At 32.8% G+C, this 26,914-nt stretch overlaps 2 protein-coding genes and 1 non-coding gene across 4 annotated transcripts; all 3 read left to right on the forward strand.

The window, feature by feature from the left end:
• The first annotated feature begins 1,160 nt into the window (after positions 1 to 1,160).
• LOC112791886 (protein NRT1/ PTR FAMILY 4.6) lies at positions 1,161 to 8,769 on the forward strand. The gene is made up of 5 exons (XM_025834904.3): positions 1,161 to 1,318; positions 1,586 to 1,697; positions 1,830 to 2,047; positions 6,991 to 7,416; positions 7,653 to 8,769. The coding sequence occupies exons 1-5, from the start codon at positions 1,316 to 1,318 to the stop codon at positions 8,640 to 8,642; spliced, it is 1,749 nt and encodes a 582-aa protein (XP_025690689.1). The 5' UTR covers positions 1,161 to 1,315; the 3' UTR covers positions 8,643 to 8,769.
• Positions 8,770 to 9,161: 392 nt separating this feature from the next.
• TRNAA-AGC (transfer RNA alanine (anticodon AGC)) lies at positions 9,162 to 9,234 on the forward strand. Its single transcript has one exon. It is a non-coding gene; the product is annotated as a tRNA-Ala (tRNA).
• Positions 9,235 to 9,421: 187 nt separating this feature from the next.
• On the forward strand, positions 9,422 to 15,910 carry LOC112791887 (uncharacterized). 2 transcript variants are annotated; one of them, XM_025834905.3, is made up of 11 exons: positions 9,422 to 9,608; positions 10,236 to 10,532; positions 10,882 to 10,959; positions 11,064 to 11,626; positions 12,379 to 13,008; positions 13,167 to 13,321; positions 13,810 to 14,018; positions 14,112 to 14,245; positions 14,371 to 14,702; positions 14,787 to 14,890; positions 15,056 to 15,910. In XM_025834905.3, the coding sequence occupies exons 2-11, from the start codon at positions 10,253 to 10,255 to the stop codon at positions 15,220 to 15,222; spliced, it is 2,652 nt and encodes an 883-aa protein (XP_025690690.1). In that variant the 5' UTR covers positions 9,422 to 9,608; positions 10,236 to 10,252; the 3' UTR covers positions 15,223 to 15,910. The 2 variants fall into 2 exon arrangements, with proteins under 2 accessions (XP_025690690.1, XP_025690691.1); XM_025834906.3 differs by having other exon boundaries at positions 15,412 to 15,910.
• Positions 15,911 to 26,914: the final 11,004 nt, after the last annotated feature.

A 26,914-nucleotide genomic window follows, 5' to 3' on the forward strand; every position in this document is an offset into this window, starting at 1 on the left:
AGCTATATATATATATATATATATATATATATATATATATTAATTATTTAAAAAAGATAAAGAAAATGGTGAATCTATTGTGTTGATATCATTGTTTCTTATTATACACTTCAATTCCTTCAGTTTTTTTTATCACCTTAGTTTGACTCAATGTATTGTATAATTATTAAAAAGTTTAAAATTAAAAGTAGAATTCAATTTTAATGTATTGAGAAGAATAAAAAATTTCATATAATTATTTAATTAAATTTATATTTTTAAATAAATAACTTTTTGAATAGTAAATTTGGTTAAAGTTAATTATTTTAATTAATATGATAATATATGATTAGATAGCTATATAAAAGTTTTTAGATTATATATATAAATTAAATTCGAAGTAATGTAAAGTCCTGAGATTTTAACTTTTTAATATTAGATTCAGACGAGTATTATATATCTTTAAAAGTGATTCTTTATGTGTTATACTGACGATGTTGTTTTCTATTTTCATAATAAAAAAAATAAAATGACGATATAATATTTTTATTTTAATAATTTTTAAAAATATAAATAATAAATATAAAAAATAAAACGGCAATGACGTTTAGCAATTTTTAAATTTTAAATTTTTTGTAATAAAAATGTTAATCACGTTTTGTGTCTACTGAATATATATATAAGATTAGCTAGCAAGTGAATCATTTACATGAACGAGAACCTAATGGCATCATCACTTTATGCCATAGATTAATATTCAACATATTCATATCTTGAAAATATTTTAAACATATCATGATATTCAAAATCTTTTTCTTTTAATTATTTGGCTATTTTTTTCCTCCAAACCAGCCACCTATCTAACTAAAATAATATTCAACCATTTTTATAGAATAGGAAATATAGTAACTAGTAATTACCTGTAAGTTAACCAACTTATTTTGATTTAGTAATTAATTTATTAATTTATTTAAATAAATATTAAATAATTAAATATCGTCTTGTGTATAAGCAATTCATCACTATCTAACGAAAAATTCTTAAATAAAATTTTGATATACAACAAATAATTTTTTGGCTAGACAAATTAGAAAATACCATAAAAATCGAAAAAAGAAAATATTAATAGTGGGCTAGAGGTATTGACCATAATAAATGTAGAAAAGTAATAATATAAGAGTGAGATAGAATCATAGAAATAATGATGCATAGTTTATAGACCATTTTGCCCAAATTGAAGCCTTGCTTGATCGTTCTTCCCTGCTTCCCCGCACTCTATAAATCTCCTCTCACACCTTTCCTCCCTCATCAGCTTCTCACACACACTACCATCACCATGGTGGGTTCGATTCCCATCCTCTTCCTTCATCTTCTATATTCATCTTTTTCGCACTTTAATTTCCCCCTCTCTCTCAAACACTTTCTCCTCTCATCCCATAATTATTATAACATGGAAAGAGTTTTAGCAGTTGATTTCAATCATAACAGTTAAAATTACCAAAAAAACTGAATTTTTCATACACTTAAAACTTTTTCTTTAATATTATTATTATAATATAGTGCTCCAAAATATATAAAATTAAATGAGCATGTATTATTATTGCAGGAATTGGAAGATCAGCAAGTAAGCAGAAGATGGGAAGGCTATGTGGATTGGAGGAACAAGCCGGCTCTGAGAGGCCGCCATGGTGGCATGCTTGCCGCCTTCTTTGTTCTTGGTCCGTCTCAAATTAAATCTCATAGCTTTTTTTTTTTAAATAATAATAATAATAATAATAATAATAATAATAATAATATAGTATTTTTGGCACTGATTGAGATGGTTACATCATGTGCATATGTATGAAAAGTGGTGGAGGTGATGGAGAACCTGGCGTTTTTGGCAAATGCAAGCAATATAGTTGTGTATATGGGCAAGTTCATGCACTTCTCGCCTTCCGAATCCGCTATCAACGTCACCAATTTCATGGGAACGGCCTTCCTCCTCGCCCTCGTCGGAGGATTCTTCTCCGACGCCTTCTTCACCACTTATCACGTCTACCTCGTTAGCGCACTAATCGAATTCCTGGTATCAATTCGCTTCTGCTTCTGCTTCTTTTTTATTCTTATTCTTTTTAGGTGAAATTTCAGGTGCAGTTGAAATTGATATTTGAGAGCCATTAGATAATTAGACTGATTTGACTAAATTTTCATTTAATAGTTTTAAAATATTAATTTCACGTGAAATCGACTTCACTTGACTTTTTAACTTTTTTTTTATTTCTCACTCTTATTTTTCTTTTTTTTTCATATATATTGGTAATTTCATTTTTTTTTACCTTCATTACCAAGCTAAAATTGATGCTGCCTGCTATACCCTAAATTTTCTCTTTTTAGTGTTCGAATAATAAAAATTTATAATTTTAATTTTAATTTACAAAAGTGTCATGAAAATTATGTGTATATATATATATATATATATATATATATATATATATATATATATATATATATATATATATATTCGAATTTTTTAAGGAACAAGGATCCTAGCTCCTTCAAATCCATGATGTGCTTGAACTTTGAAGTAAAGAGAATGAGAGTCAATTTTGTGCAAGTTGTAAACACAAGTTGCAAAGTGGGGTTGCATCAAAACTGTGCAACCAAATCCCCATCATAGAATTGAAACATCAAACAAATCATATATATGCTTTTTTTTTAAAAGATAATAAATAAAACACAACAAATGTATATGTCCTGTCCATCCCCTCCTTTTGATTCTCTACATCACTTTTTGGTGCATTTGGGTGGCTCCCTCCAACTTAGGGTCATAGATATATAAAACCTCATGAAATCCATGAGTGAACGCTCCCACTAACTAATAATAAGATCCTATGGACCAAGTCAAGAATCAGTGTATTTCTTTCTTCTCATTCGCTAGCTTCTTCTCTTCAGCCACCAAATGGGAAAAGAAATAAACCTAATTAATAAAAATAAAAGCCATGTTGTTGATGTAAGGGGTGACTTTAATTTCTCTCTCTTCACATTAGTACAATGTTAGCCTTGGACTTGGATTGTAACTCCCTAAAGAAGTGTGTGTGAGAGCTATTACTAGTGGGGGCCAACATATACATATATAGTTATATATATATCAATACATATATACATACTATTTTTCACATTTCTTGTGTGGCCACCGTCTAATAACAAAAGAATCAACATGGCTGGTTGGGGACGCCATTACTAATCCTTGCGTAATTGGAGTATATGAGACAACATAATAGTAATGAAATAAAGTAGTAGGCTGAATTTTTCATTTTTTTCCTTTTTAGTTGAATTTTGTTGTGTTGTTTGTTTTAGGAAAAATAGTAGGTATATATATCCTCAACTGATGAATGCAACATGACGAAAATTTATTATTTTTTATTCATATTTAACTACAAAAATATTTTTATACTAAATTCTAAACTTTAAATTTAATAGTATAAAAAAGTAAAAGAAAAAGTTTAGGGAGCAACAGATTTTGTAGTTTTTAGTCATCAATAATTTTTTAATGGTGTGAGATTACATCTAATGGTGTAAAATCATTTAATTTTTTTTATGGTTAAATGATGACCAGAATTTAATAAAAATGCTAGCTCTCTAGCACTCCTCAAAGTAAAATATTGACTTAAAATATTAATTAATACTAATAAAAAAATATTAACTCCTTGACATTTCTCTTCTCAATTTTCATCAGTTGCATTTATTCACGAATTAATTCTTAGATTTTAAATTAAATGATTTTCAATTTTGGTTCTACCAACATAATTTTGGTCATAAATTGTGCTAACATGGTATACACTTGGATTTGACAGGGATAGTGTTTGCCAACAATCTTTTTCGGTAATTTGATAGCGTGGAGTTAAATTAAAAATAATTTAAAACATGATAGAACAAATTGAAAAAAGTAAAAGGTAAGCGGAAAGATTTAAAAATGAGTACAATTTAAGGATAAAAAGTGTATTTTAGCTATGGATTTTTTTATAATATCTTGAATCAATTAACTTGTTTGGATAATAATTTATATAAAAAATTATGTTAATAATATATTCAAAATTAAATTATTATTTTTTTTTACAATTTGCTTCTCTTTTCCGTAAAATATTTCTTTCTGTTGGGATTTGAAGAAAAAGTCAGAAAGTGGAATTTATTAAGGCTGGACCGACTTATTTATTCTCGCACGACAGTATTTTAATTTTGTGGAGTGTGCCAAGGACTTTACTTTATTAAGCGATCCTTGATCAACTTATTTGGACAATTATTTTAAAAATGAGAGATACTACATGTTTTTTTTATTTTAATATGTATTCAAAACAATAATACATATTTTTATGTTGTAGTATATTAGAGAGTTTTAATAAGTAATGTTGGGAAACTAATTCAAGAATTAAAAAATGGATATCAATGTTCAATACTTTAAAAATTAAAAATCATTCATAACTTCTAATAACTAGCTAGCTAGTAATTAAAAATATATATATAAAAAATACTCCTATTCAATGTTATAGTTTTTTTTTTATTCTAATTGAGACGTATATGTTCTTAAATAATAGCCCTTTTTGTTAAGGTTTATATGGCCTTAATAGTTTATTAATATATACTGATTGTATTATTTTTTACCCTCTGTATTTTTTTTTTGACGAAAATTATAACAATAAAGTTTTTGTTATCCATTAAAAAGGAGTTATTTTTGATAATATAAAATATTTTGTATTATCATTGAATGATTTATTATTATATTAGTTTTAAAATATCTAAAGCCCAAAAATAATACTACAATAATGTTAATCAACAGAATGACAAAAAAAAAAAGTTATTGACAAACTATATTGTAGCACTTCATTTACAGGAATTGTGCTCATTTGCGCAATATAATTAGTTATAAGTTTTCAAGGTGTTGGTTGCATATAGTTTGAACACAAAATAGTCAACCATCATTTACACACCAATAACACCATCATCAATAATTCACTTTCACCACTTAATTATATGAATGAACATAGTTTGATAGAAGCTTCTTTATTCTACACCTTTTTCTTTGTTGAGTTACATCTTACGTGCATAGTATTAATATAAAGAGAGGTGAGAAATAGTTATACGTTATTATCATCATTGAATTGGCATATATAGTTTCCCATTGGTACATATATCACAAGTCAAATACAGATCTCTTTAGCTATAATTTGTGCTGCGCCTAACACTTTAACACGTGTGGTCCCTATCATCATGATCATTATATGATGATATTTTTTAGGAGTATTCATGATTATAAAATTCACATATAAATTATTTTTATAAAAAATTAATAATTAAAAAATATTAAATAAAAATTTAATTAAACATATCAATAATTATTAATTATTAATTTTACACATTTGCATATAAGTTTTTATTATAGTAAAAATTCAGGTGCAGTCAACTTCACGTAAAATTGATAATTGAGAGTCATTAGATAAAAATTTAGTCAAATCATTTAATGATTCTCAAATATCAACTTCACATAAAGTTAACTGCATCTAAATTTTCACCGTTCACTATTCATGGTATATAGCTAGATGAAATGAAACTCCAGCCTTATTAATGAAACATGATTCTCCTTCAAATCTTCATGAACTTATGGTTTCGGTCAATGGCAGTATGGTAGGTTCAGCTAGCAATTAAATATGGCAATGTTTCGCACATAGTTTTGTCAAAAGAAGTTTTCATGAAACCACGTACGTACTTGATTGCCTTTATAAATTGATACACATTATCATCACCAGTTGCAATCACGAATTTAGGACACTATATATATATATATGAGGATATACCTTACTCAAAACGGCAACATACATATACATGTGCATGCATATCATACGTCGCATTTAAAGATTGTGTTAATTGTTAAGACAAATATACAAGTATATAACCCTACTTATTGAAGAGAAAAGTATACAGCAAAAAATATAATTTTGTCCTATATATTAGGTGAAATTAACTATATGAATTAAATAATATGTCATTCTGTCATGTCATGAATTATGTGGCAACTTAATAATCTATTTATTCATGAGTCTTTTTAGGTTTTTTTAAAGCATTTTTTTAATAATTAATGTTACTCATCTAATTTCATATTTTGTGTTATTGTTTTTTATTCTATTCATTTGAATATGTCTACTGATACAATGAATTATTCCATCCAATATAGCTGATAAACGATAATATAGACAAGTATATTCTATCAGCCTCTTATTATTAAAGTCTATAATTTTACTAATCAACGGTATATCGGAATCTAATTAAGTAGTCCTTGTCTGTACTACAGTCCAGGGGATTTAGCTGGGGATCAATTAACACGTGGTTTTGGGACCCTCCTTTTGTGATATCGTGTTAATTAATTATCCACTGAACTTGACCTTTCATAAAATAGTACCATAATTTTGATATTTTGGCAACGTTGTTATTAGGTATGTATGTTAGTAGAGACAAGGGCTCTCAATTCTCATTATGTGATTTGATCACTCCTTGGGCTAACTTTCATTTCTTGACCTAACGTGGTGGGAACTAAGAGTAAGAAAAAAAGGCATGTGTCACTAATGTTATTAAGACAGAAAAACATCTATTTTAATTGGTTTGTAGTGGTACCGGCCACTAGATATTTTAATTTGTTTTGTTGCAGTTTTTAGAGTTCCCTACCAAATATAGAGAAATGCTTTTGTTTTTTCCCCTTATTAGAAAAACGTTAAGAACAGGACTTCAGGTAGATGTGTTTTAAAGCTAAAGTTATTTTCTTAATTACTTGAATGGTAAGTAAGCTTATCTCAAGTAGAAAAAAGTCTACACTAGCAGATGCAACTATAGTTTTTCTATTTGATTTAATCAATTTTTTAATAATAAGATTCAAGTTTTGATGATAAAGATAACAACTCACTTTTTCCTCTAGAGTAAAAATAATCATTCTCTCCAATCATTGTGACAATTGTAGAATAAAGGATTTTGGAATTTATGCAGGGACTGGTTGTGCTCACCATACAAGCTCGAGTGCCGTCACTGCAGCCATGCGGCGGCGCCACCCCATGTGAGGAAGTTACCGGGGCAAAAGCAGCAATGTTCTTTGTTGGACTCTACCTAGTGGCACTTGGTGTTGGAGGGATAAAAGGGTCATTGCCAGCACATGGGGCTGAGCAATTTGATGAGAGTACCCCATCTGGGAGGAAGCAGAGATCAACCTTCTTCAACTACTTTGTGTTCTGTTTATCATGTGGGGCCCTTGTGGCAGTTACTTTTGTAGTGTGGGTTGAGGACAACAAAGGTTGGCAATGGGGGTTTGGAATATCTACCATAACCATTTTTCTGTCTATCCCTGTCTTCTTGTCTGGTTCTTCTACTTATAGGAACAAGATCCCTCTTGGAAGTCCTCTTACTACCATTTTGAAGGTAATCAATCATATAAGCATCATAGAAATGGACAATGTCTTAGGCATCATCATGTGATTGAATAGTATATTAACAGAATTAAAACAAAATATAGAATCGGTAAAGAAAAAAAATGTGAGTATGTTTTAATATACTAGTCCTATAATGTCCCATATTAATGTTCTACATTGACATTCAATGAAGAGGTATTCAAATTATAAATTTCTAACTCTAATACATGCCTTTGATTTGAGCAGGTTTTAATTGCCGCCTCAGTTAGTAGCTGCATCCTCAAGGATTCAAGCAATGCTATTGTGAACATGGCTTCAAGTCCTTCAAATCCACTCCCAGGGAATAACATTGAACAAGAAGATGCTGCAAAAGCAAGCAACAAGGAAACTGAGAATGAAACCACATCAAACACACTCAAATTCCTCAACAGTGCAGCTCAGAACAAAGCAATCCACTCATCAATCCAATGCACAGTGCAGCAAGTAGAAGATGTCAAAATAGTACTCAAAATGCTTCCAATATTTGCATGCACCATTATGCTTAATTGCTGCCTTGCTCAGCTAAACACATTCTCCATTGAGCAAGCTTCGACGATGAACACAAAGCTTGGTTCCCTAAATATTCCTCCGGCATCATTACCAGTTTTCCCAGTGATCTTTATCATGATCCTAGCACCAATTTATGACCACATAATAATTCCATTTGCAAGGAAAACTACCAAGACAGAGATGGGAGTAACACACCTCCAAAGAGTAGGAATTGGATTAGTACTCTCCATAATTGCAATGGCAGTGGCAGCAATTGTTGAAGTGAAAAGGAAAAATGTGGCAACAAATTCAGGCCTAATAGATGATGCAACAAAGCGATTACCAATAACATTCTTTTGGATTGCATTTCAGTACTTATTCCTTGGTTCTGCAGATCTTTTCACCTTGGCGGGTTTATTGGAATTCTTCTTCACAGAAGCACCAATTAAGATGAGATCATTGGCCACATCACTATCTTGGGCATCTTTGGCTATGGGGTACTACTTGAGTTCAGTGATCGTTTCAATAGTTAATGGTATCACTGGTAGCTCATCACATAAACCATGGCTTTCTGGGGCAAACCTTAATCACTATCATCTAGAGAGGTTCTATTGGCTTATGTGTGTGCTGAGTGGGTTGAACTTCCTTCATTTCCTGTTTTGGGCTATTAAGTACAAGTATAGAGGGAGAGGGATTTCTAGTGAATGAAAAATAACAAATGGGGACTTTTCACAAATGGTTAATGTGCATTTTTCAATGCCATGAATCAAAGTAAGAAGTGTGAAGCCATTCTAGGCTGTAATTGTATATACAAGTAATATATCTTAAAATATAATAGAGGTATCCTATGACCTAGTTCTTAACAAAAAGAGGGGAGAGGAATGAGGAAAGGAATCAAATGGATGTATTACATCACGTAATATAATCAACATGTATTACATCACGTAATATAATCAAATTAAGATTAGTGACTGTATTTGATGGTAGATATAGAAAAAAAATACATTGAATATTGTTCGCTGTTCGGTGTTGAAAATGGAAAAAAAAAAAAGTAGTTCAACAAGGGGGAAAAAAAGTTGAAATCAATCCGAATTGTGCATTAAAATTAAACTATAGAAAATAATTAATATTTTTGGTTTCAATTCTCTCGACTAGAAGTCAAAATTGTAAAAAAATAAGTACTTACTAAACAATTTATAGCGACAAATATATTAACTCATCAAACCCGGGGATGTAGCTCAGATGGTAGAGCGCTCGCTTAGCATGCGAGAGGTACGGGGATCGATACCCCGCATCTCCAATTTTACATTTTTCATTTTTTCCCGTTTCGTATTTTTTTTTGTTAAAAAAACTTTTCATCGAGGTCCAGCCCAAACCATGACTGGCCCAAAAGTTTTCGGCCTGTCAACGAGACACACAGAGAGAGACACGAAACGCTGCGTTCCAGTGGATTGAGGTTTAAGGAAAATTCTTTTGCACTGTGCCGTTTTACACCTCACCAGAAAATTCAGATCGAGATTTACGACAGGGTTAAGAGAGAGAAAGGGAGAGAATAGAGATAGAGAGAGAGAAAGAGCGAGAGAGCTTTCAGTAGATCGCTCTCTCCGATTGTACTCTGAAGCCGCAACTGCAACTGCAACTGTGATCGATCACTCACTCCTCTTCTGTTTGAAGGTAACTAACTCATTCTCTTCCTCCAACCTCAGATCCTTCCCATTTCCTTCACTTCTTACTCACTTAATTTCAATTTTCACAATCGCTGATTCATTTTGTTTCCATTTTTCTTCGTTTATGTTAAATTCGTCGCCGCTTACTTCAGCTGACGTATATATCTTTCATTTATGTCGTTGTTTTCGTTAGAATTTGGCATCGTCCAACCAAACAGTGTCTTCTCTTACTTTGCTTATTATGTGCTTCTATTACTAATTTTTCACCGTAGTTTAATTCAGTTTCTTTTCATTTAATTGAATTATTAGCTTTTATAGCATTATTGAAAGTCGCTACTAGTAGCTAATGAGTGAACTCAAAGGGAAAATTTATATTTGTTTGATTAATTTACAATGCTACTAAGGATCAATATCTGGTGTTTACGTTTAGGATGATCTTTTGATGTGGAAATTCAGCATTCTGATAATAGAAGTACAATTCAGGGAAGTTTTTAGTTGCCACGAACCAAGGAAAAACCCTTGCTAGACATGGTGCATTGTATATTTATGTGCAAAATGTGGAGATGATTATAATGTCAAGTTATATGTCGGTTTTGGATTTGTCCTTATCAATATTAGTATTTTAAATTTGCAGATAAAGTTGGTGGCACCATGAATTTCTTGATGCGGTCTACTTCACATGTGCATGTGGAGCGGACACCAATTCCAGAGTCGCCTCAGGCGGATACTCCCCAGACTACTTCTGGGACTTCTTCGGAGACTCTTGACTCTGAGGATCCATATTCACGGTTGTCCACAATTGAAGAGTTTGATGGAGAGATTGATGGTGAAATTGGCAATGTGTCTGGTAACGGTTCAAGAAAGGACACGCCAATTCTAGCTAAGCACGTGGATGTTTCTGAAGAAGAAGGATGGATTGCCATTCCATACAGTATGTCTCCAACAGCAATACTCTTTTACTTCTTGATCTTAAATTAGCAACTGAGGTTTGAACATGGTTATAGTTTCTTGATCCAGATCCAAGCTTAGCAATCGTGTTGAGTAGTACCATTCTATAGTGTGTTAGTTTTGCTGGCTATATAGACATGCTCATAACATACATATGAAATTAATAAAATTATAACTGCAGCTGGATTAATATATTAAATTTAAAGTGGTAGAATTAATTGAACATTTTATTTCAGCTTCCACAATATGTGATGTTATGGCCATTTGTAATATAATATGGCCAATTCTCAATTATTTCTTTTTATTTATTTATTTATTATGTCTTTTTGTAGAGGAACTTCCTAAAAGCTGGAATGACGTGTCGGATATACAGTCCCTGCACTCTCTTGATCGTTCATTTCTTTTTCCTGGTAGGATATGTTCATTCTATATATTCATGAGTTGGTTTCATGTGTGATTCGGTTTGCTGGACTCGTGGAAAGTTGACTGACCTTACTTTCTACTTGTAATTCAGGGGAGCAAGTTCAAATCGTGGCATGCTTGTCTGCATGTAAGCATGATACAGAGATTATCACTCCATTTAAAGTTGCTGCAATGATGAGTAAGAATGGCATAGGTCACAGCCCCGAGAAACAAAATGGAAACATTGAGGACAGAAGTAATTCAGGATCTGGAGAAGGGAAAATCAGTTCCAGTAGTCAAGAGCAGAAAGAGGAAAGCCTGTCGAAACCAAAGGCTGATCACCCGGCAGATGTTTCTGCTGGTGAATCCCTTTTAAGGATGGAGGTTCACAAAAGGCAAACTGCATTGTTGTTGCAAAGATTTGAGAATTCTCACTTCTTTGTAAGGATATCGGAGTATGATGAACCATTATGGTCCAAACGAAGTTCATCAGAAAAGTCCGGCTCCTCTGAATTCAATGATCTGAAGGCCTCAACAATTGGAGTTAGAGAGACTGCAAAAGACTCGTCTTCTATTAGTGCTATTGTTGATAGAGGAAATTTTGATGCAAATATTTCTGGTGGTGTGGCAAGAAATTCTGTCAAGTGTTTTGCTCTCCCTAATGGAGACATAGTGGTATGTGCCATAAAACTTCAGAAATTATCGTCATGCATTTTTCTTGATTTAGATTTAGCAATAACAGGCATGGATTTCTTCTTTTTCCCAAATAAGTGTGGGACTTTGTCTTATAATTCACTCTCCCCCCCCCCCCCCCAACCCCCCCACCCCCCCCATCACTAATTTGTCATCTGCACTGTATACAACTTGGCAATCTTGTTGTTACAATATACAATCATTAAGACATATACTATGTGTTGTTCGGCTTGTTGAAAGCCACGATCATAGTTTGGAGAAAAGTTTTTTACTTCTATGCCCAAACAATTTGGTTTTGGGATTCAAATACGCATTTTTTTTTGGTTTAGTCTATGAATAGCTTTTTAAGTAAATGAGATATGGCATTGAATTTGTTTGCTCATTGTGTTTGTAAAACTTATGAAGAGTTTTAACTTTTAATACAAATGTATTAGTGTTACTATACAACAACAACAACAACAACAAAGCTTTATCCCACTACGTGGGTCGGCTACATGGATCATGACATGGTATTAGTGTTACTGTATTTGAATAAAATTGTGCTGAGGCATTGTATGCTAATGAAGCAAAGAAACTGACACAGAAACATATCCAGTTGATCAGAAAATGCTTCCTTGCAACCTAATATTATATAGTTTTAGCATTCAATACCAAAAATTTCCCTAATTATGCATGGGCAGCCCACTGACTTAGATTACTGATCTGATTCTATTTTCCTGTTTGGAAGGATCCAGGTTCTTTTACAGGTGAATGTGGGTGTTAATTTTCTTAGAGACCCTTGTATAGAAATCCTTCAATATGAAAAGTACCAGGATAATGTATTGTCTCCACAGAACCAGGGCAGTTCAGTTAACATGAGTCAGGATCAGTGTGGTGAACTATTGATGTGGTTACTTCCATTAGATAACACTCACTCCTCCCCTTCTCGACCATTATCTCCTACTAAGTTACCTTCAAGTACAGGAACTGGAAGCGCTTCTCACAGACACCATTATTCTGCTTCCGCTGGGTCTCAGTCATTCTTTGCCCATTTCAGAAGTTACTCCATGTCATCATTACCCCAAAATACTAGTATTCCACCTGTTGCTCCTGTTAAGGCAGCTAGTTCTAAGCCAGCCTTTGACATGGAGGATTGGGATCAGATCTCATTTCAGAAGTTAAGGAGAAAAAATGATGTTGAAGAACTTTTATCTTTTCGAGGAGTCTCATTAGAGCGAGAAAGATTTTCTGTTTGCTGTGGATTAGAAGGTATTTATACACCCGGAAGAAGATGGAGAAGGAAACTTGAAATAATACAACCTGTGGAGATTCATTCTTTTGCTGCCGACTGCAATACAGATGATCTTTTGTGCGTTCAGATAAAGGTTCGAACTGTGGTGTCAATGGACCAAATTTTTTGGAATCTCTCTCTCTCTCTCTCTCTCTCTCTCTCTCTCTCTCATGAGCGTTGCCATACTTTGTAGTACTGCAAATTGAGTTTGGTTTTTCTATTTTTTGGTATTAATTTTAAGTTCTTCTGCAGAATGTTGCTCCTGCAGATGCTCCAGATATTGTGATATTTATAGATGCCATAACAATTGTTTTTGATGAGGCTACCAAAAGTGGACTACCATCATCATTACCAATTTCATGTATTGAAGCTGGACATGATCATTCTTTACCAAATTTAGCCCTCAGGTTGTTGTTCATATTGCATGTCTTGATGTTTCTATTGGTGGTAATCTGATCTCACACAGCATATTGCTGTTTGAATATGCTTGTGCTCGAGAATCGCTACCCTGGTAAAGAGTGGGAATTGATTAATTGTGATGGCGTGCAAACTATATTATATCTTTGGATTCAACATTAGTTAAGGAAGCAAAATCATTGACATGCAAGGCCCTAAACTTTGTACCCGAAAGGGATGAAATTTTCATTAGTTCCATATAATAATACTGCTTAAATAATCACACGCACACCCCACCACCACCTCCACCATAATAAAAATTCTCATCAGTTAATTTCTGTCACTGTCTATTAGCTGATAATGCCATGGGACTATGCATGCCTTATTATTACATGGTAAATGAAGGGAAGAGAGTAAACATGGTTGGTGACTTTCAGAGTTTGGTTGATGTAGGTAGCTCTAATCTTCAATAATTCTTATTAGGAATCTTTATTTACAGGAGAGGGGAAGAGCATTCTTTTATTCTTAAACCTGCAACTTGGAAGAATCTTAAGATGCAGTATGAAACAAATTCTCAATTGTCAAAATCACATTCTGGAAACTTGGCATCATCATTAAATTCTTCACCTCAGAGTCTTGACCGAAGGAAGGCTGCTTTGAATGATGATCAATATGCAATTGTGGTATCTTGTCGATGTAATTATACAGGTACATCTTTTACCTACGGTTTGTTGTCATGTTTTTTAATGAATAGTAAGATGTTAAGCAGTTGTTTTTGTTATGGTTTTGTGCTTAATACAGCTTCACAATTATTCTTCAAGCAACCAACCAGTTGGCGACCACGTACATCAAGGGATATACTGATCTCCGTTGCATCTGAGATGTCAGGAGAGTCTCCTGGACCTTATGCAAGAAATTCCCCACTTCCTGTGCAGGTCAACATATGTTTTTAACTATAGATTGTCTTAATTTGGGGCTGTACAGTGGAGCCTATATTTATTTTGCTTTTATATTTTCCTAGTGATGCTACAATTGAATTTACCTAATTGCCTTTTATCAGGTCTTGACTCTTCAAGCTTCAAATTTTACATCTGAAGATTTAACTTTGACGGTGCTTGCTCCAGCCTCATTTACTTCACCACCTTCAGTGGTCTCACTGAATTCACCCACTAGTTCAATGAGTCCATTTGTTGGTTTCACTGAGTTTTTGGGAAGGGTGAATGTTGAAAGGCATACTAATGTTACCCAAGGACAGAGCTTCAGTCCTCTTGTAAAAGAAAATGAGAAACAAAGCAATCATGGTGCACCTCAGTCATCTTCAATGAATGATGTCATTCCTAGTTCTGGTCTGAGTTGTACACATTTATGGCTGCAGAGTAGAGTTCCACTTGGGTAATAATCCAGGCCTCTTTGTTAATTCTGTGAACTCCTTAAAATTAAAGCTGATTTATTTTACAATGTGTTTGGCTGCATCAGTTGTGTACCATCTCAATCCACAGCAACTATTAAGCTTGAGCTACTTCCATTGACTGATGGCATAATCACGCTTGACTCATTGCAAATTAATGTCAAAGAAAAAGGTATGGATAACCAAACTTTTGGATGGTGCTTTTTCTCTCTTAACTGCATGCTTTTGCTCTACCTAAAGAAATATTAGGTCAATACTTGTTTATGAGACAATGGAACAATGAATCGGTGCCTAAAATTCTGTTTTCTTCTCTGCTTGACGTATGGTTATTTTGAAGAATCACACACGGTTATGGGTGTAGCAAAAAGAGTTGGAACTTTACAGACAGCAGTTTTTAGTCGAGATGTTACAGCCTTGTTTTGCCTTCACCTAGCTTTGGCAAACCTTTCCCCCCATGTGCTCATTTGGTGTCATTTTATTCTAGGTCATTTATGTACCAATTGATCACTGTTTCTATTTATGTCTGAGAATCATAAGCACTTTTACTACCGGGTATGGTTTGTTTTGTGCATTCGGCGTCATTCCTGAGCGGGATAAAGTTTTAAAGCGATGCAAATAGTGGCAATCATGATTCTGCTTATGCATCTATGATATTGCTCAAGTTCTTATAGGCTCACATTGTAATCTCCACAGGTGTTGCCTATATCCCTGAGCACTCACTGAAGATAAATGCAACTTCCAGCATTTCCAAGGGCATTATTTAAGAGAGGCTTACGGTTGGTTGAATATCATTGTACAATTTATTGAGTACCTTTGCAGTAAATAGAGATGGTTGCTTACCCGGCTTTCAGAATTGCTCTGCCGACACAGTCGTGGCACCAAGGTATCATTGGATAGGGTAGCAGTGTGGTTATTGGCATGTCCATTTGTTTCAGAAATAGAGCTTCACTTTTTATTGTATTTTAAAACCACGAGCTTAACATAGATTATTGTTACATACCCCTTTACGGGGAAGAATGTAATCTTTATAGATAAATCTATTTTTTGGTGAAGATGTACGTATTTGGTCTTTTGAGAGTTGAAAGCAATGAGCAGTGTGTGTGTTTCAATTGGTCTTCAGTGAGAGCCTTGTACCCATGAATTGCTTCCTACTCTTTTTAGCCATTTAATGTACATTATTGACTTGATTACATTTGCATCCGAGTTTTTTAAAGTCGCAGATAAGGGGAATTGGTTATGTGAAAAGTGTGGCTCTAGTCTCTCAGATATTTATGAAACACCCAAAATTAATCTCTTAATGGCCCTTTTTCTTTTGATTTCTTACCCCAAACCATACCCTTAGAATTGGTTAAATTGAAGTTATGAGTTTGTACTTTCAATTCTAATGACTTTGGTTGGAAGCTGGCAGCTTGGCACCGAGGGAAACAGAAATCAGATATCCTTATTTAATATTTACTCCTGATCCCCGCTCGCATATATCATTTCGTCTGATCAGGCATTTAAGAAATAAAATTTCTAAATATACCAAGAATTAAGATAGTCAAAGATGGGCTGCAGTGTGGGTTCAACTCATCTACAGACAACATATATAAAGGAAGACATGGTATAAATTATTAAGACAATAATTTGTATCTCCTGTCAATAAGAGAAAAAAAAAACACTGTTAGCATCAAACTACTGCTCCCTAACTGAATGATTAATTTATTTATAAGTAGTGAGAACTGAGAAGAGAGGGAAGTGAATGGTTATGGCAAGTGCTGGTCCTTAAAGTCAAGGGGCAATCCCTTGTATCCGCAAGTAGTCTATTAATCAAACTTTGTTGTCAGCTGTCACATGTGTTCCCTTTTTACTCGTTCCTACCGTCATATGTATGCATGCCAGTTACTACCTACAACCTTAGCTTTAGGTGTTAAAATATGATTGAAGAAAAAAAAAAGGGTTATGAATTAGAGGTGTTCATAGTTGGTATTTGATGCGCATATATATGATTTTATTCGAATTCCATCAAAAAATTATGAATATTTATCCTCTGCATACATTAGGATCAGAAAATTAAAATATTTGTATATCCGTGGATTTACAAAAAAATAAATAAATAAATTTTTTTATATTTTATTTTAATTAATAATTATTATATATGTTATATTATTTTATTTTATTATTTAAAAAAATATTTAATAATATTTTAATAATAAATATATTTAAATGAGTAAAAAATAAATTTTATTAATATTTTTTAATAAAAATAATTTTTTAAAAAATTTTATATTTTATGAATATATGCAAATCGGATCCAAACTAAAAAAAAAGGATATTGAATCTGCATATCAGATCAATATTTTGGTAATATCGGATCCGCAATTCCCGAAGAATGTACTAGTTTTTCTCTCAGAATTTTTTATCAAATAAACTTTCATTAGACCACTTCTCTTTTGTCGTGACATATAGCTGTTTTTTTCATATTTTTTTTAAGGAATAGAAAGAATATTTAAGATTTTTGTTTTAAAAAGAAAGAATATTTAAGATTAATGCTAATTTAGATATATGACTTTTGATATAAGCATTGCAATAATTAAATACTTCTAATAATATAACAATATAATTAAATGAGTTTGTACCAGTATTTATATCAGTGGGTATACCAAAATTATACTCTTAAAAGGTAATTTAAAATTTGTATAAGTAATTATTTAAAAAATTAGTAAACAATAGTCACTTGAAATCTTACTCGCAATAGTTTATATTATCATCACTCTTTTTTAAAATAACTAGGGAATGGATAATCGTAGAAGATTAAAATGTGAATGTTCTGTTTTCAATGCTCAAAATATTGGGTGAAAGGAGGAAAAGTTAGAAAAAGAATGCGGAATTTTCCTCCTTTTGGGGGTTTGGCTAATCAAAACTTACTAGTAGTAGTCTTCTTTCTATTCTTGCTTTTCCTTTGTTTTCTACATTAAATTTTCCATTTCAAGTTTCAAAGGAAAAATTTTCCCTCTCTCTGCCCCAATAATAGTGAATAGTGATAGTATAAACGTATAATAATAATTATGATAATAATGGTATTAGTTATTTCCTATCCGAAATACGATTTTTTAATGACTTGTTATATTCGTATCTCAAATACATTTTGAATATAATACTATATGTCTAATTCTATTCTTAACATGTATTATTAAAATATATTTAAAAATATTATATATTATTTATATTAAAATAAAAAATATTTTAAATATTTTATATAATTAAAAATATTTAAAAAATTAAAAAGTTCATTTATATTTTAATATTAATAAAATATTAAATATCATTACAATTTATTTAAAAATATTATATATATATATGGGTCCCGCTACACATACAAGCAAATAACGCATACAATCTTTACAAGTTGGCCCAACTCAGGTTTAATCCACGCGCACTCCCTCCCTTTAAATGGAGCGTCAATTTCACGTGCGTCACTCGAACGATTACGCTTCGAAAAAACCGCTCGTTATGGCTCACTCTTCCTCTTCTCCTTCAAAGATAACACAAATCCTCAAGTTTCGAGCAACATTCCAAACTGAAGAGACATTTGAACTCGTCGCGAATAATAGCAGAAACCATCAACAAATATTATTCAAGGTACGTTATTGTTTTACTCATCTTGTACATTTTCCACATTTCTGTTTCTGATTTCGAAATCGAAGAACTATGTTTTACTGTTCTTCCATGTTCTTCTAGGTTTTATTGATCTTCTTGTTCTAAGAAATTGAACACAAGGTGTAAATATATTTGATACAATTATAAGTAAATTTTTTTCCATAATTAAACTCTCTCTGGTGTATTCAAAATGTCTTATTTACAGGTACTATAATATGAAGTGGTGATCCAGATAGATTGGAACCCATATATGACGGTCTGCATAGAGATCTGCATAATACACCCAAACACAGACTATAAATACACCCGATAAAAAATTAAATTTACACCTCTGCTGCAGATTTTAACCCAACACTACCTGAAAGCTACTTGTTGTCCACAAGTCCAAAATTAATTAAACTCTCTCTAGTGTATTCAAAATGTCTGATTTACATGTACTATAATATGAAGTGGTGATCCAGATAGATTGGAACCCATATATGACGGTCTGCATAGAGATCTGCATAATACACCCAAACACAGACTATAAATACACTGCAGATTTTAACCCAACACTACCTGAAAGCCACTTGTTGTCCACAAGATCAAAATTAATTAAACTCCCTCTAGTGTATTCAAAATGTCTGATTTACAGGTACTATAATATGAAGTGGTGATCCAGATAGATTGGAACCCATATATGACGGTCTGCATAGAGATCTGCATAATCCACCCAAACACAGACTATAAATACACCCGATAAAAAATTAAATTTACACCCCTGCTGCAGATTTTAACCCAACACTACCTGAAAGCTACTTGTTGTCCACAAGTCCAAAATTAATTAAACTCTCTCTGGTGTATTCAAAATTTCTGATTTACAGGTACTATAATATGAAGTGGTGATCCAGATAGATTGGAACCCATATATGACGGTCTGCATAGAGATCTGCATAATACACCCAAACACAGACACCCGATAAAAAATTAAATTTACACCCCTGCTGCAGATTTTAACCCAACACTACCTGAAAGCCACTTGTTGTCCACAAGACCAAAATTAATTAAACTCTCTCTGGTGTATTCAAAATGTCTGATTTACAGGTACTATAATATGAAGTGGTGATCCAGATAGATTGGAACCCATATATGACGGTCTGCATAGAGATCTGCATAATACACCCAAACACAGACTATAAATACACCCGATAAAAAATTAAATTTACACCTCTGCTGCAGATTTTAACCCAACACTACCTGAAAGCTACTCGTTGTCCACAAGTCCAAAATTAATTAAACTCTCTCTGGTGTATTCAAAATGTCTGATTTACAGGTACTATAATATGAAGTGGTGATCCAGATAGATTGGAACCCATATATGACGGTCTGCATAGAGATCTGCATAATACACCCAAACACAGACTATAAATACACCCGATAAAAAATTAAATTTACACCTCTGCTGCAGATTTTAACCCAACACTACCTGAAAGCCACTTGTTGTCCACAAGATCAAAATTAATTAAATTTTCTCTAGTGTATTCAAAATGTCTGATTTACAGGTACTATAATATGAAGTGGTGATCTAGATAGATTGGAACCCATATATGACGGTCTGCATAGAGATCTGCATAATACACCCAAACACAGACTATAAATACACCCGATAAAAAATTAAATTTACACCTCTGCTGCAGATTTTAACCCAACACTACCTGAAAGCCACTTGTTGTCCACAAGACCAAAATTAATTAAACTCTCTCTAGTGTATTCAAAATTTCTGATTTACAGGTACTATAATATGAAGTGGTGATCCAGATAGATTGGAACCCATATATGACGGTCTGCATAGAGATCTGCATAATACACCCAAACACAGACTATAAATACACCCGATAAAAAATTAAATTTACACCTCTGCTGCAGATTTTAACCCAACACTACCTGAAAGCCACTTGTTGTCCACAAGACCAAAATTAATTAAACTCTCTCTGGTGTATTCAAAATGTCTGATTTACAGGTACTATAATATGAAGTGGTGATCCAGATAGATTGGAACCCATATATGACGGTCTGCATAGAGATCTGCATAATACACCCAAACACAGACTATAAATACACCCGATAAAAAATTAAATTTACACCCCTGCTGCAGATTTTAACCCAACACTACCTGAAAGCCACTTGTTGTCCACAAGACCAAAATTAATTAAACTCTCTCTGGTGTATTCAAAATGTCTGATTTACATGTACTATAATATGAAGTGGTGATCAGATAGATTGAAACCCATATATGACGGTCTGCATAGAGATCTGCATAATACACCCAAACACAGACTATAAATACACCTGATAAAAAATTAAATTTACACCTCTGCTGCAGATTTTAACCCAACACTACATGAAAGCCACTTGTTGTCCACAAGACCAAAGTTTAGCAGAAAATCATTCCAATTCCTATCAAATGAGTCTTTGCTATGAGAGTTTCATTTTCCCTCTCTGCTACATGTAATCAATTGATTCTTAATCTCGTTTTCCTTTCTATTTGTGCTCCGAACTCTTGTAGAAAAACCTGCAACCTTGGTATAGTTCCTGTAAAATTTTTCAGCATCTTCAAGGGTGGTAAATGTCATTCCAACCTTCGGAACAAACTGGTCATCAACAACGGAGAGGTTGCAGAATACACCATGTCAAAAACTATAAATACACCATGTCAAAACGAAGCTAGAGTTATAGAGAGAAAAACTAACGTCAATGATGAAGAACAAACCAATGAGAAAGGAGAGGAAAAGAACGATCGAAAAACCAGGGGAAGACGCGCGAGAAGAAGAACGATGAAATTTGAAAAGAAAGAAAACAAAGAAGGAAACAAATCTTTTAAATTTGGTAGTTATACAAACGCAGAATCTTTGTATAGCGCGTGTAAGTGACGTAGGAGTTGCAGCGCGTTTTAGTGGATTAGGCGTTAATGAACTTGTAATAGTTACAAGCCCTAATCGCTTGTATACTAAGCTTTTCTCTCTCTCTCTCTCTCTCTCTCTCTCTCTCTCTCTCTCTTCTCTCTCTCTCTCTCTCTTCTCCTCTCTCTCTCTCTTCTCTCTCTCTCTCTCTTCTCTCTCTCTCTTCTCTCTCTCTCTCTCTCTCTCTCTCTCTCTCTCTCTCTCTCTCTCTCTCTCTCTCTCTCTCTCCTCTTCTCTCTCTCTCTCTCTCTCTCTCTCTCTCTCTATATATATATATATATATATATATATATCTTATAAAATTTTAAAATTTATATATCCACATATCTTGTATCATATTGTATCGTTTCTCGTATCTGTATTAATGTGAGTGATTGTGTTCGTATAATGTGTGAAAAATTAATAATATAAACTTTTTGTACAAATCTTTTAGATAACTAAAATGGTAATAAAGAAATTTTGAGTTTTATAATTAGTTAAAAACAATTTATATAGTTGTTAAAACAAATTTGGTTAATTTATATATATATTGAAATATTTGTTTAAGTAGTATTTTTAATTCTTGAAACAAAAAATTCTATGATAATAAATTTTATAGTATAATAAAATCTAGTTCTATCAATCTATAGACTATAGTGTCTTTATATACATTATATTTTCACAACAATTCCTCTTAATATCATTGAATATCAATTAACTTCGTAACTTATAATTTCATCTTAAAAATTCAAAAATTTATAAAAAATACGATAGATAGATTATTTGATCTATAATGTAAAATATATAAGAATAGAATAATATTTTAATAAATAGAATTAATAATGACAAATAAATAATATGACAATTTTTTTAGAAAATAAACTAATAATGGTATTGAATTCATTATTAATTAGGAGATAATACTAGTTAATATCATTAGATGAAGAAAAATAATAAAAAATAAATTTAAAATTTTATAAAAATTACAACTTAACAAAAGAATTTACGTGACAATAAAATAAGTAAAAAGATGTTATTTTTTAATTGTAAGAAAATATAAGTATTAACTTTTGAAGATAGATAGATAGATAGATTGGGAGTAGCAGTTTCATTTAGAAAAGGCAATTCTTTCTTTTCTTATTCAACAGCACAAGATGCCAAATCATGCCCTGATTAATCCGGCGTGTGAAAAAATCATCCTGTGATTTGCATGGGACTAAGCTATTTTTTTTTTTTTTTCCAAATACGTACGAATCAGTAACTTTGGTTTCAAAATAGGAAGAACTAATGTATCATCCAATTCATTTTGGGAAATCCAACATTGTTTACTATGTATAAAAGTTTTTCTTAACACACATAATCAATTTAGATGAAATTTAATACACCCGTTGCAGAAGCAGAATGATATGAGAAGTACAAATGGAACCGCAAGAACCATAATGTGTGTGTGTGTGTTGTGATCCTACATGTGATAACCTAACATGCACCTACCTATGTACTTGTAACCATTGTGTGTGTTTTCATAGTTTGAACAACTCAACTTGTTTGGGTACGTTTCTAACTTGTTCATAATCTTCGAGATACAACAACCATCACTAGTTAACTCCCATGACTTTTCACCAAATATTAGTAAGAGTGATCATTTTTAAATTGAGCTTGTCTTAATCGATATTTTGAGATTTAATTCAAATCATAGTTATATAATTACTAATCGCTAACAAATTTAATAAGATACTTTGGTATTTAACAAATTTTTATTATTTTAAAAGGTCTCAAAAATCACTTTCATAAGACAAATTTATATTTTTATTACTTTCAATAATATTCTTGATATGCATGTTTAACAAATAAGTTATAAATAAATTTTATTATAAGATAATTAAGTTAAAAATAGGGCAACTCACATAAATAAAATAAGTTGGGAAAACCTTTACGTAAATATAATATTGTGAAACTGCAGACGAAAATGCAACAATCCTAATTATATGTAATCTGCGATACTCTAATGTAGATTTCAAATACACGTAATCCATTATCCCCTGTCCCAGATTACGTTGAGAGACTGATTTCACATAAACTGCTACACCCTGTAGCGGTTTATGAATAAACTAGCACAAAGCATAATCCACTACACCTTATAGCGAATTATGAGGAGAGTGGCTAACTATAAGAACCGCATGAGGTTGTAGCAAATTTCATTTGAGGAGAGTGGAAAACAAACTTAGAGAGAGAAAGTAGAGAGAAGAGAGAGAATATTCTTGGAGCAGTGGAAAAGGAAAATGAACGGCGGTTATACTGGCTCGACGGCGTTGCTCACGTAGCCGGAACCATCAATAAAGAAGTAAGTCTCTTTATTTTCTTTCAATTAGATGATAACTGTATATTTTATTTAATATTAAGAAAGTTATTTATTAATTAGAAAGATAAGCTATGGTAGTTTAAGTCTTGAAATATAAGCTATGGTTTGGTGAGAATTCTTTTCTGTTGGCATTCAGGTATAATTTAAAACATGTATTCTTTCACTAGTTATTAACGTTTTACATATGAAATTACAAACTTATGTGATATTTCTGTCATTCAGATGGGCCACATATTTACCCACTTCTGATGGGAAGGAACAATGGATTATTCAGAGTATCGTCTGGCATTAGATCGATTAGGTGATCAAGATGTAAGTAATTTGTTTTTGTTTTCAATATTTTATCAGTTCTTCCCCCACTTATTTGTATACATTGGTACAATGCTGACTTGTCTCCTGAATATCAGATTGTGTGGGAGCCTTATGGTTCTCTGGACGTACTTGCAGTCATTCATTCGAAGATACTAATTGAGGAGCATAGTCGGTTATGGCGGACGGTCACCAATCTGATATACTTTGCAGTGATTGAGTGGCATCAGGTAGACAAGGTCTTTCCACAGCTGGGGGCGTACAACATCTGCTTAAGCCAGTCCTGAATATAGAGTATCTTCATAGTAAGGATGACATGGGTGGAGATAGATGGTTCTCCACTTACTATAGGACATGGCATGAGCATTGGGATGAGCGAGTTCGCTCTGTGTTGAGTATCCAAAGAGTGGCTGATTATGATCCATCCGCTGAGTACCTGGACTTGTGGTACCGTATTGCACATCGGATTCTGTCACTGGGGATTGCATTCGCAGATCCCAAGCCAATTGAGGTTCCGGAGGATGCTGTACTCAAAGGGTCGTCGCAGGCACCCATTAGAGTACCAACGTCGGATATGCCTGATAACAGGCGTGTGGAGCGGAGACGATGCATTGGTACACGTGCCACGATCAGGAGTGGCGCTGGCTCGACGACATGATGCAGGAGGAGCAATTTGGTGGTGATGACGGAGGCCAGGCAGATCATCGCCTTCGTCGATCTAGTGCTAGACGACGGGCTGCTCATGCTGGACGAGCACCTTCCGTCCACCATGATGACGAGGCTAGATCGTCCCGTGGTCACCCTACTGACACTCAGGTTGGTGGCACTGCAGAGGCTAGTATGGGTGGTACACCTTTTACTCATGTATCTAGCTCCCATATATTGCATGAATGTAACACGCAGATGTTTGCTGATCTTGCTACCACTACTTTCATCATGGATTTGGACGATCAACTGGCTGGACCACAGTTCTATGCGGATTTTGCTGAGATCATATGGGGTGACGACGTTCATCAGTACCAGAGTCCGATCCCAGGAGGTCCGACCGAGCCTTCGGAGTACAGGCCACAACCAGCAAATGTGCCGTCCCAGGTTCCTGAGTCCCAGCTGCCAGTCGACCTGAATGAGCCTGCAGGCAGCCCGTACGACACTTGGTTTGGCATGGGGGGACGCCGCCATCTGCATTTGGAGTTGGGCTACAAGATGCTCTACACGGAGATCCGCGAGCGACCAGAGTTAGGCGTTCGATTCGATGTGGCACAGGCTCGCACCTACTTGGTCCACTTGGGGGCGACCTTGATGATGATGGTGACTAACAGTAGCGCTCATTGTGTTACTTCCAATCGTTATATTTGTATGAATTATGAATTATTTATTTTCTATTAGTTTTAACGACTTGCGTCAGTTATATTTATATGACTTATGTAGTTAATTTATTTTGTGTTAGTGTTAATACCTGGTGGCTATTATTTTTGTACGACTTATTGCTTATGATGATTACATTTGTATGAATTCGTGCATTTTGCATCATGGGTTATTACTATTATGCTGGTATTTATGGTTTTTTTTTATAGTGAGCCACTCTGCTCATAATCCGCTACAGGATGTAGCGGATTATGCTTTGTACCAGTTTGTTCATAAACCATGTAGCGGTTTATGTGAAATCAGCCTCTCAACGTAATCCGCGACAGGATGTAGCGGACTATGTGTATTTGGAATCCGCGTTAGTGTGTCGCGGATTACATACAATTGATTGTTACATTTTCGTCTACAGTTTCACAATGTAGTATTTGCGTAAAGGTTTTCCCAACTTATTTTATTTGTGTGAATTGCCCTTAAAAATATCATTATAAAATAAATTAGTCTTCTTTTACAATGATACAAAGATTAATTTGAAGTAATTTTTTGAAAATTTTTAGAATAATAAAAGTTTTTTAAGGATCAAACTGTTTTATTTTTTATTTTCTAAAGATCACTTTGAATATTTAATAGTAATTTTAATATAATTTTGAAACACACATGCCATCTATATTAGTGCTTTTACCTTTTCATTTTTGAATGTGATTTTTTTTATCAACGTGTTTTACATGTGAAGTAAAAGATTTTAAAATAAGTAGTGTTCTTTATTGGTATTCAAAATGAATTTATATTATTAGTATTTTACATTTTTATTTTTACTTAAACTAAAAAGCTTCAAAACCCCCGGCCCCCTCCCACCAAACAACCTTTGTATTTGTAGTTTGATTAAGTAATCCAAATTTAGCAAACGCAAATCCCAACGAAATTTAAATTTTCATTTATCAAGTATAAAAATCACCTTAGGCTATTATTTACTTTTTCAAATTAAAAAAGGTATTAACTAATTTACCATTCAAAAATATTATGTATATATAAAAATAAATTATTATATATTTATGTACAAATATATACTATTTTACACGTTTTTAATATGCGTTTTATATAATATATATTTTATGTGAATAATTTATTTAATAATTATTTTTTTTATATAAGCACCATGATTGTTTACTATTATTCTATTAAATATTAATATATATGTGGATTCATTTATTCATTAAAAGAAAACGTAAATGCTATAGTGTTTATCACTTTGTACTTAAGTTACTAAAAAAGGTAAATAAATTATATTTAATAAATTTTTTATGATTTGTTTTTTATTTTAAACATTTTATTTTTTACTTTAAAAAAAATTAGATAATTTAGACATCATAACAAAGACACCATAAAATTCACCAAAAAAAATACTGTCGCACAGGATTAGGAAAGCAGTGTTTTTTAAGTGTAGGACCGAGTCCAACCGAACAAATTTATAGAAGTGAACCAAAATGATGATAATACCTACATATATGATATATCTCTTTCATAATTAAATATAAGGTATTATATTTATGAACTGGAAATACTAGCAAGTGAATATTTTTAATATAAAAGAATAAACAATTAATTATGG

The sequence above is a fragment of the Arachis hypogaea genome, chromosome 13 (genome assembly GCF_003086295.3).
Source record: "Arachis hypogaea cultivar Tifrunner chromosome 13, arahy.Tifrunner.gnm2.J5K5, whole genome shotgun sequence".
Lineage (NCBI taxonomy): Eukaryota > Viridiplantae > Streptophyta > Magnoliopsida > Fabales > Fabaceae > Arachis > Arachis hypogaea.

Bases quoted from the DNA above. Each gene is read 5' to 3' on its own strand.
- LOC112791886 (XM_025834904.3), top strand. The intron at 2,048-6,990 runs GTATCAATTCGC...GAATTTATGCAG, and splicing joins GCGCACTAATCGAATTCCTG to GGACTGGTTGTGCTCACCAT. The intron at 7,417-7,652 runs GTAATCAATCAT...TGATTTGAGCAG, and splicing joins CTCTTACTACCATTTTGAAG to GTTTTAATTGCCGCCTCAGT.
- LOC112791887 (XM_025834905.3), top strand. From the start codon at position 10,253: ATGAATTTCTTGATGCGGTCTACTTCACATGTGCATGTGGAGCGGACA. The intron at 10,960-11,063 runs GTAGGATATGTT...CTTGTAATTCAG, and splicing joins TCGTTCATTTCTTTTTCCTG to GGGAGCAAGTTCAAATCGTG. The intron at 14,246-14,370 runs GTCAACATATGT...GCCTTTTATCAG, and splicing joins ATTCCCCACTTCCTGTGCAG to GTCTTGACTCTTCAAGCTTC.